Source organism: Phalaenopsis equestris, unplaced genomic scaffold (assembly GCF_001263595.1).
Source record: "Phalaenopsis equestris unplaced genomic scaffold, ASM126359v1 Scaffold000761, whole genome shotgun sequence".
Taxonomy (NCBI): domain Eukaryota; kingdom Viridiplantae; phylum Streptophyta; class Magnoliopsida; order Asparagales; family Orchidaceae; genus Phalaenopsis; species Phalaenopsis equestris.
Window position 1 is genome coordinate 1936434 of NW_018165201.1, and position 11865 is coordinate 1948298.

At 32.7% G+C, this 11865-nt stretch overlaps 1 protein-coding gene across 2 annotated transcripts in view; it reads right to left on the reverse strand.

Annotated features, from left to right (window-relative positions):
* LOC110030777 overlaps window positions 1–10799 on the reverse strand; it is a 32440-nt gene extending 21641 nt beyond the window's left edge. For both annotated transcript variants that reach the window (XM_020733689.1, XM_020733690.1), the window contains exons 1-3: window positions 10450–10799; window positions 6289–6368; window positions 169–229 (exon numbers count right to left, since the gene is read on the reverse strand). In XM_020733689.1, coding sequence (XP_020589348.1) covers window positions 169–229; window positions 6289–6368; window positions 10450–10749 — 441 coding nt within the window. In that variant the 5' untranslated portion in view covers window positions 10750–10799. The remainder of the gene's footprint in view (window positions 1–168; window positions 230–6288; window positions 6369–10449) is intronic.
* Window positions 10800–11865: the final 1066 nt, after the last annotated feature.

The window sequence follows — 11865 nt, forward strand, 5'->3', positions numbered from 1 at the left end:
ATATATATATATAAAAGGAACATTCCTTGTTTCTATGAACCTCATATCTTAATCCTAATTATTCAATTTTTTAAAAAACTTTTTCCATGAGCACAAGCAAGTTAAGACAATAGAAAGAAAAGCAAACATAAAGGCTATCATACTCAATAAACAAAAAAAATTAAATACCTCTAGAAAAGTTATCTTCAGTTGATTAGATGGCCGAATCACCACAGTCAAAACTTCAGATCTGCATCAACGTAAACACAATTTTATCACAAAATGTTCCGACAAATGCACATTGAACAAAGTTCATATAACCACATGGTAAATAAATGCTTTCGTGTGCTCCAAATATTTTAGATGATTAAACAATAACACATGGGAACAAAATTAGTAAGAAAACAAGCCAAACGCATATTATCAGGATACGAACAATGAAAGTGAGAACCTTGTTCTTTGAGCTTTCAGTTTCTTTAGTTAATTCCATAGTACATATTTTAATTTTGTTATAAGCATGTGTAAAATGATGAACATATTGAGAACATGTTGATGTTGGTTTGAGTCTCCAACAAAATGGTTCTTATTGGTTCCCTGATTTCGTGAAAATCACTACATCGTTACTACTAATCCTTATATTTCAATGTACATCATTTACAATTTTTCAATCTAGCAGAGATCCAAAACTCATTATTTTACCGAAATTTAAACAGTGAACTTGATATCGTTCTGTATTTATTCCATGTTCTACGGCTTTGGAAAACTTCCAGTTGTTGGTTTAATTCTGTTTACAAATAAGGGGCTCTAAACATGTAAAACTCATTCAATTATTCAAAAAATTAGGTGTATTGATTTGATGTGAATTTTCTTCAACAGAGCAAGCCTTCAAAAAAATAATTAGCGAAATCTCTCTCTTTGTAATAGCATAAGACCAAGATAAACATTTTGGTGAATTATTAATTTTTATCCCTCTTTTTTTCTTTCAAAATTGCAGTTTTGGATGATTTTAAATTATCATACGGAGTGAGTTTGATATACATTCTGATTCACATCAAAAGAATGAATTTTTTGCATAAAAAAAGGTTGGCAAAGCATAAATTTTAAACTTCTCTGTATGATCTTATATTCCATCATAGAATTGAATTAGGAAAATCTTAAACCCAAAAACTTCCCGCATCAAATTTTGTATCAAAGCCTATGGTCATAGCATTATGCCAAGAAAAATTTTCAAGTTGGGTCAACTAAAAAAAACGAAGCAAGTTAAAAGAGATCAAATAAGCTGTGTTTAAACAATTACAATGTAACTATCATGATGTAAAATTCCTACTTCTGACGGGAGGCATAGCCTTAGAAATTTTCAAGTTGGATAGGCAATTTAGAAGATTCTTTGAATGCTATATTTTTTTTATTTCGATAGTGTTGAAATTAATAAAATGAAATTAGCGAGACAATTATTTCAGCGAAGTGCTACAAGAAAAATAAAATCACCATGAGCAAATATGTTAAATAATCCTGAGCAGAAATTTTTATCATTTTGAGAATAAATAGAGCAGCTAAATGGACATTTTAAGCATTATAAACAAAGTGAATATGAGGTATTTGAATATTGTGCAAGGTTTGCACATCTTGTAGCTATATATTATTACCAACTAAACCTTTTGTTAGCACAATATATTTAATCAAAAGGTCTAAGTGAGAGATTAGAAATAAATTAAGCTATAACTCATCAAAAATGCCATTGGAGGCGTAATCGAATTATTTGAATATTGTGGTATGTTACAATCATTATGTCAAGGCAATTGCAGTTGAAATTAAAGTCCCAAAACAAAAATAAACACTTTATTTAAATCTTATCAAAAATAAAAAAAATAAAAAATCACACATTATTAACATTAATCTTATCAGAAAAATATTAGTTAATGAATATTCTTTTCAAAATGCATTATATGCAAAAGATGATTTTTCCTATGGTACGAATAAATATTTGATGTTATTAAATCTGAATTTGCACCTAAATTATAACCTATAAATGAACACTAGCTATACATGAGCAAGTGTCAAAATTTGAATGTGAAATCAAAATTGAATATGAAATCATATCTAAACTTCAATCTATGAGAGATTGAATCAACTCCCAAAAAGGACCTAAACCTATTAAAAAAAAAGGAGAAAAAACCCAAAATAGTCTCCCGAGTTTCAACAATTGACCAATTTAATCTCGGAGTTGTAAAGTGCTGCATAATAATCCCAAACTATTGAAAATCCATCTAAATTAATCATGTATCAAATTTCTCGTTTAATTCAATGATGTTGCAAGGCTAATTGAGGTAAAGTCAAATAAAAAAATCTAAATCTCATTTTTCCCTGTTTTGCCTTAAATCTAGGATTTTCTAAATCCGGTTAGAAGATGGATTTACTGGATTCAAAGAAGTTGAAGCGCGAGAAGGTGGGTGGGACAAAGGGAGAGAAAGACGAGGGTACTTTGGTTTAAGGTAGGAGCAGAGCAAGATGAGGAAGATGAGAGTTTCGGAGGTCATCATACACCAAAATCCCGTCGTTACCTTCTTAGCTAGCTATGATCGAAACTATATTGTGTGTTCGGTCACAAAGGCAATGGTTTTAACTGAACCCGGGAGAGGGAGAGACGGAACTTAGATGAGGGGTTTTAAGCGGTTTTCAATTAAGTTGATTTTCATTAATTTAATTAATTGATTTGTTATAAAAAATAATTATAATTAGATAAATATAAATATAACTATTTAATAATTAATTAATAAAAAAATATATTAAATTATAATTCATTTAATAAATTTTATTAGTTATTAATTAGTTCACTAAACAATTAATCACGACAATGTGAACATAATTATTTACTTTATAAAATAAAAATTTATCCTCATTCATAAATTTAAATAATTTATTACAAATGAAAATAGATTAATAATAAAAATAAAATTTTATTCCTAAAATACCTTTTAAGTTAAACGATTGATTTTAACTTTAACAATGAAATATGGCCTAGGGACCAATTTGGATCAATTTTTAATAATCTATGACTAATACGGAGCACTTTAAAACTCAAGGACTGAATTGGTCACTTCTTAAAAGTCAGGGGACTATTTTGGGCTCTTGCTCTAAAAAAAGGGTGGAAATTTATATATAAGATTATTTTTTAATAAAACCTGAATTGAAAATTAAATTTAAAAACTACAATTAGAATCAGAATGAATTCATAAATGTAAACCTAAGCTTCTAATAGAAATTACATGTATCACTAAAGACGAAGCTTAACAATTCATGGCTAAAATATTTGATAAAGTAATCGAGCAATTTGATAAGGTGATCCTTAAGGCATTATTTGTTGATATTATTCTATGATGAGTGATTAAACAATGATTGACCTTCTTTTTTAAGTCTAGAGTTTTTTTAAAGCAAAAGTTCAAAAAAAAAATCACATTTCAATTATTTGGTTGATAATGAATGCCATAAAGAAATATGGTATCTTGTCAAGTTTACAACAACAACAACAACAACAAAACCTTAATCCCACTGCGTGGGGTCGGCTACATGAATCATTTTTCTCCATTGCGTCCTATTTAGTGTCATATTTTCATTTAGTTCTAGTAAATTAAGATCATTTTTAATACAATAAGCCCAAGTCTTCCTAGGTCTACCTGTGCCTTTCTTAACACAAGTCGAATCTAAAACATCTGCTCTCCTAATCGGATCATCAGATGGTCGATGTTTAATGTGACCAAACCATCTAAGACGAATTTCTCTAATTTTGTCCGTCACAGGAGCTACACCAACCCTATCACAAATATTCATTTCGCATTTTGTCTATAAGTGTAAAGCCACTCATCCACCTAATCATTCTCATCTCGGCAACACAACTTATTATTATGCTTCTCTTTTAAAGGCCAACATTCAGCGCCATAGAGCATTACAGGTCTCACCACCGTCTAATAAAACTTTCCTTTTCAATCTAAGCGATACATGTAGGTATCTTGTCAAGTTTGAAAGTGCATAATTTATCATGAATAATATTTGATTCATTTTGGTCAATTTTCTTTAAAATGCTTGGTCGTCCATATAAACATATCAAATTTGTGTTGCTTGGCACCTTTTAATTTTCTTTTATCTCATGTATTCTAAGAATTGATTTTGGAGTTATTAGCATCCTTTAAGATACATTTTTATTTTAGCATTTTATTACTTGCTTTATACAGCTTAAGATATTTTAAATAATTTCTTAACTGTCATATTTGTTGTGGTGTATATGAAATTTAAAACGATCGACGACGAAGCGAATAAAATAACACGAGAAAATTCACACCAAAAGAACACACATTTACACAGATTTACGTGGTTCGGCAAATTGACTACATCCACGGAGTTGCAAAGGATTTTACTAATTGAAGCATTTACACCAGTCGATCACCTCGACTTACAAGAGGAATCTCTCACTCTTCGTTGCTCTCTTTGTTCTTCTCTCTCTACACAGAGATACACCGAATAAGAAACACGTACAAGAGAAATTGGACAAATAAACTCAATTTCTCTTCTGTCACAAGCCACCACGAAGAGGCCTAGAGAGAACAATCTTCTTCTTTCTTCTTCCTTCTGCCCCAAGAAATTACTTCTTGCACTTCTCTTCCTCTGCCGAGGAAACTTTTCTCTATCCCGAAGAAAACCAAAGAAGAACATCGTGACTTCGTATCCACAAGATCCCAAGGAGAGCCTCTTTTTTTATCACAAAGAGAAAGGAAGCGAAGGGATGCTTCGCTTCGCTTCGCGAAATAGAGGAGGCGGGAGCGGTTTCAGGCGAAGGGTCGCGAGCTTCGCGCGCGAAACAGAGGCGCGACTGTTCGCGTGCGCGAGAGACGGGAGTTTCGCGAATATGGGAGAGGCGGAGGCGGGAAGGATCGCGTCGATTCACGAACGGGAGTAGGCGCCGTTCGCGATCAGGAGTAGGCGCCGTTCGCGATCGGGAGTAGGCGCTGTTCGGGACTTCTGTAGCAGGCTCCAACACTAACAATATTTTTATAGAAATTGACAGTTAATTGTTGCAATTATAAGTCTCCGATTGATCTGACAAAAAAAAATATGAAATGCATATTAGATGTGAAGGTAATAGCATGAATGTATTTTGAAAGGTTTCTAATATAATAAAGGAATTGAAAAAATGAAATAGAATAAAGATAGGACAAGAAAAATCGTACAAGATCATAAAGGCACGGACGGAGACTAGAGGTAGTGTAGTCCACATATATTCGAATCAAAAAAGGTCTTGAGTTAATTCCAAATAAATCCTTCAAATTAAAGAATTATCCTAGAACTGCTTTTACCAGCTCAATTTAAGAAAAGACTTAAATAAAATTTGCTAATTTCAAGTGTCATAATTGCATCCATAATAAGGATGCATGTACTTGCCAATATAATTCAGATTCATAACACAATTATAAGAATAATTTGGAAATCACACAGATAAATAATGATACAATGATGTTCTAGCTTGCAATTACAATAATTTAGTTTAATATTTTAGAGAAATGATACAAAATTTGCAGGACTCCCCTGATAATATCTTAAAGCTCCTTTATTACATGAGAAACAATGTTATTAGTTTAGATTGAAAAATAAACAAATTTTAAATTTAGATTGATGTCCAACGGAGCTCAACATGCTAAATTTTGTGAAGACCTTATCTTTGAACCAAGTTCAAGTGAAAACTAAATGGCATCAAGCCAGCCTACAACTAGCTTTATATTTATATAAGTGTACACACATGTGGATACAAAAAATAAAATAATAAATAAACTAAATAATAATTGACTTCAGTCTCGCTCAATTCAAATTTAATCAAGCTCCCGCTTAGACTGAAACTGGTTCAAAACTGAACCAAGTTGAGTGCCAAGCTAATATATGTTCGATCAGATTTTGAGCAATCACCAATCTCAAAATCTACCAGTCACCCATAAAAAAGAGTAGAGAAAATAAAGTTTGATATGCATATAAACCAGCAGAATCAATGCTTCATTGATTATGTGAAATTAGAATTAAAACATGAAATTAAAGGAACAGTAGAAGAACTAAGGTGGGACAGTAAAGAAAGATTTATAAATCATAATAAACTTTCTATCATATCATCACGTATCAATGATCTTAAAATAAACATGTATATCATAAAATCTTCAGCGAAAAAAAAAAAAATACAGTATTCATCGTAAATAGCAATAGCAATTTTACAAATATAACATCAAAATTTTATCCCTACTTACTGGAGTAGAAACCATGATGAACACAGACCTATCAGGAGAAGCAAAACGAGCAGCAAACATCTTAGGTTTTGCCTTATCACCATAAAATGTTTGTCCAGCACTGAAGTCCTAATGAACAGGAAAAGAGGGGAACATTTACTGCAGTGCTGTAATACATATGATAACAAAAAACATAACTAGCATAGGGTGGGAAACTTTACCGTCTGCCATAAAAATCTTTTGGGCATTTACATGCATGGCACACAACTCTCATGTATTTACATATCTCACACCCAAACTTTCATAATTACACACATAGCACTCAAATCTTTAATATCTTATCAAAAATAGCACTGCTACCACTTTTTAAAAGTGAAATACACATTTTCATGCATAGGTTCAAAGTACCAAAGTGCTATGTATGTAAATATAAAATTTTAGGTTGAGATGTGTAAATAAATAAGAATTGTGTGCTATATATGTAAATTTCCCAAATCTTTTATACATAAGCATTTAGTTCGCCACTTTAGCAGACAACATTTAAGTTCAAGGCTTTTGGTTATTGAAAAATGTTATTATTGAATTTACATGGGGATAAAATGTAAGTAAGCTTTTTTATTGATGATTTTGCTAACAGATTCATTAATGTACATGTAAATTATTCCATAGAACCTTGAAATGTTTCTGACATTGAAAAAAGGAAGACCAGACTTAAACCTTTGCAATATTAAATGTCACCAATAACTTTATAAGAAACTAATTAACAACCAAAATGAGAAGCCAAGCTGACGTTTAAGATCACTTCTGTATTTTATTTTTTTGTTTTTGTATTTATTTTGTTTAGTTTATGTTTTGATTTGAAACAAAATATTATTTGATTAAAATATGATTGTTTTTAAAAATACTCAAAATGTTATTTTGAGTTTTTAAAAAATATAAAAAATAACACTAAACAAATATGTTTTTAAAAACAAAAGGAAAAACAAAAAATAAAACAAAAGATAAAATTGATCCCAAACGGCACCTAAGTAAATATGACAAGGACTTTTCAAACTAAAAAACAACATAGAAAGTAATTAACCGCTAAGCTAAGCATTTTCATAGAAAAAACTTTCTAGTACAAAATTGTAAGCTGCTTCTTCAAGAGATCTTTCCATAAACCTTGCTTCAATTCCCACTTCAACATCTTGAATCTTAAAGAGTTTTCTTATTATCCAAGAGCAGCTCATCCAAAACTAGCTCGGCTTGGCTGGATTTCTTCCATCTATCCTGTAAGCCATGGAATGCAAATTAGGTAGCCAATGCCCAAATACTGAGAGATTATAATAAATTAAACAGAGAACCTAAGGTGGGAAAAAATCTTATTAGTTCATGAATTTGTTAGTCTTTAATGTCTGAATTGATCTAACCGAGACCACAGCTTGATAAGAGCTTTCTTCCAATTTCTGGATATTCCCCTTCCTTGGTTTCATTCAGCAATCTCGTCAGTGCAGGTCCTTGGCTTCACTGACGATATGGTGAATGTTTTATGGCCAAATCGATGTAGGGACCCTTCCACTCAATCAAGAAAACTTCCTTTAGATCATTCTTTCTAATTCCAGTCCTTGGACAACCGCTTCAAGGGTCCTTGAACCTACAATCCGGCCCAACCAGAATTCCCTGCAGCTGGAAATGAACGCCACTCATTTTCAGCAGCTCTTAAAATAATCAACTGGGTTGATCTTGAGCACAAGGGATGGTTTTGAGTCCTGGTCTGTACTAAGATCTTCTTTCTACCTCTCCTATCCAAAAATAGAGAATCTACCCTCAAATTCTCAAGAGCCAGAAACTAAGCTAAAAACTAATTTCAAACATATTAGAAGGGGTATTTATAGGCAAACCACTCATATTAACACCTAGGTCCATTAATTACTAAATTCCCCGTATAAAAAAAAGGAAAATAGTCCGCAAGCAAAAAATTTTCTTTATAAAAAGCCCCCTCCTGAAAATATCAATTTCCATATTTCTCGGTAAACATGCATGTTGAGTTTTATTTCCATTGTTATAAAGCTGCAATACTCATATGAAGTTCTATAAAGCATGGTGGCATATGAATCAAATGCCTCTAGATCACCATTCTTACGTTGAAATTATAGATGTCACTGACTAAAGAAAAATCCATTAGTTGAGTCCACCACAACCTCTTTCATGGAGACTAGACTTACTTGGCAAGTGCTCCGACTTAACTCTTTAGTATGAGGATCTATCAGCCTTAAGAAAATTTATGTGATACAATGCATGCATCAAGACTGTATTTAGATTATGTTAGCACTTTCATTTTATTTTTATGTATCCGATTATCATGAAAAACTATTGCTTCAATTATTATTTTCATTACAGTACCTTTTCCTGAAATTTGAATTAGTTTCATTTATCCATGAAACACAATTTCTATAAATAGGGAAACAAATGAATTATTAATTTTATCTTAATATGTATTAAATTTGAAAGCGATTTTTCATTTTACTCCTCTGCTTTGTTTTCTCTCTCAAACATTTTTCTCTCCTTCCATTCTCATTCGTTGAAACAAAGAGTTCTCGAGATCCCCACTTCTACCAAACCTCAACCCTTCTTCTCTCCACTAATTATCTCTTTAACACTCTCACATCTAATGAGTTTATTAAAGAAGAAAATTTACAATTAAAGGTAATTCAAAAGCAAGAAAGATAACAATTTTTTTTAAGATCTTCAACAAAGGCATATTACTTTAGTATCCGAGCACATCAAATTTAATATTAGAGCACATCACCATCCCAATGGGAGATGATGAAATCTACAATACTAAAATACATGCCCAAGCATAAATTTACCATAAGCAAATGTTTGCTAGCGATTTTTAATAGGATTTAGCACTAGATTTACTAAACCCAGCCAAACGCCAAAATGCAGGAGTTACGTGGATTTATGAATTTTCGGATTTAGGGTCCCAAATTATGATCTTGAATTAGCTTAAATCCAGATTTACTAGACCAAGGCGTAGGGCGGATTCATTGGATTTATGATTTATGGATTTATTAAATTCTACCAGTGCTAAAACCTGCTTGCAGCCAAAAAACCCCCTAAGGAAAACCAATCTCATCCCCAAGGAGCATTTTTCACTCTACAAAGTGATAATACTTTTGCAAATCACATCTATACAGCAAGAAAGCTTTACCATTGACTGTTAAAAAAATTGCATGGATGAGGTAAGCCATAATTGCTAACAAGGCGCTAACAATAATAACCAATGCTCACTAACTTACACCTTAAAATTATTAACAAGCTTAATTCCTCAATGTAAATGGTCAGAAGCACCATGACCTAATGCATGTAGATGCAGCCTCGCGATCCTTAAATTAAAGCTACTCTGTCACAGCCGAGGCTTCCTAACTTTTTGGCTTAAGGTCAACATAAAAAAGCATTGAACAATAAAAATATAGGTCTTAATGGAGTTTATCATCCATCCTCATGCACAATGCACCACATTAGGATAAAAAATTATAAGAATCTTTGTCATAGAACAAGCAATCAAAAGCTGGAGCCAGGATATCTGCCTACTCAAGAGTATCCTCCCAATCTTTGAATAAAATTAATCACTAAATCTAGTGGCCATAAGAAAACATGAACCGTAGATCTAAACAAACCATAATACCGAAATGGGAGGGAATCCAATTACAATATTGATCTGTCTTTTGAACAAAACAAATCTCTTGTTTCTTCACAAATAAACCTTGGAGCTTTTACTGAATGAATACGCAGCCACCAATTGGAATCCTACCTCCATGCAGGTATGAACCCAAAAGCACAAAGTAAATTAGTTTTGACCACAACTATGAATCCAAGTAAACAGCTCAAGCTTTTATATTAAAAGGTCTTTCAGCCTTTACAACAGATGCTCTATCTCCGCCTGAGCATGTAGAAAAAACTATCAAAATCTTGAAATAGAACAATATTAAAGTCAAAGACATACTTCTATCAATGGTGATTCATAAAAAAAATCTCAACTCAGAAATTCGATAGCCACAGTTTTCAAGCAAAGCCACGTCAAGTAATTTAACACATGCCTCATGAAGAGCACAGATACTCATCATAACCTAAAAAAGAAAAATTAAATAAACAAATAACGAAAAAAGACAACGATAGCAACACGAAAGGAGAGCAATGCCGATCCCATTGCCCCGATAGGTCTCACCTCAGGCTCCATTACGTCTTCGAAGAACGGAGGGATGCGGATGGAAAATCCATCGCCAAAGAACTGAAACCAGGATCTCGTGTTGGAGATTCCATCTAGGGCTGCATTCGGTGAAGATGAGCCCATGGCAGACGCCGGTAAGGTTAAGGATAGGGACACGGCAGCAATCTCGAGAATGGCCGCACGCCGCGAGAAAGGCAAGCAGAAGAAGCCCGCCGTAAGGGGCACGAGCCGGGAGGTAAGGGAATGGTTCTGGTGAGGAGAAATGGATGGATGGCAGAGAGATAGCAGGATGGCCATGGAGAGATGAACTGAATATTTCCATGGCGCTACACTTGAACAAAGAATACGATATCCTTCAGGAGTAAGCGGATTGTGAAGGGTACATTTGTCATTGATTACAATGAGGCTCATATTTTTTGAAAAAAATAAACTCATGTTTTTTTTTTTTACCAATCTTAGCTAATAACTACACAATTCTAGTGTATGAACTCTTTTACACAACTTTTTTCCTTTCTTTGTTTGGATTCATAATGCTTTTCCTTTAAAATTTGTAACTCTAAACTTTTTTTAACTTGCTATCTCTTAATCTTTACGTCGCTTCTTTCAAATTCTATAACTTCCAAGTACTTTTGTGACCATCTCTTTTTAAATTATATAGTGACGGAATTGCAAGTCATCTTTAAACTACATAGTGCAATAATTGTGGGTTATATTGAGAAATATAAAACCATAACTTAACACACATTGTTGGCCCTCCCTTAAGGAAGATGATCAATGCAAGCAAATTAGACCTTAGTTGAGCAAAATATCTAGTCCAAAACACCATCGCACACTCTGCTAAAATCAGGTAGATCTAATGATTTGAGTTAACTTGATTAGCCTTATTTTATCACATATAAGTTATCATTGACATTGCATTGCACTGTCGACACTATTTTTGGTTGAGGAGTTGCCCGTTGGAAGTTGTCAGCCGTCGGAATCGAAATCCCGTAGTCTGCTTCGGAAAGGCATATATTTTTAGAAAAATATGAAATCAAACTGATCTCTTATCATTTATAGTTCAAATGAAAGAGCATTGTACCTCAAATCATGTATATATCCTGAAAGATAAACACAAGACTTAAGCGTGAGACTCGATCAAATAAACTTAGGAATATATGACATCTGTTTGGTCTGCGAAATTATTTTATTTGCCGATAAGTTCCCCAATTTAATATGAAGAATTAAATAGGGTTTATATTAAGTTGGGTTCGAAAAAGCTTTTTATTAGGGCAAGCCCCTATAGTTAATTACATCTTAGATAATCGAAGTCACCTAAGAAATCTCTCGATAAAAATCAGGAAATATTATCTCCAAAGAGGTCAAAGAATAGAATTTTTCAACGACATCAGACAAAAAGGTGTGAAAGTGGAA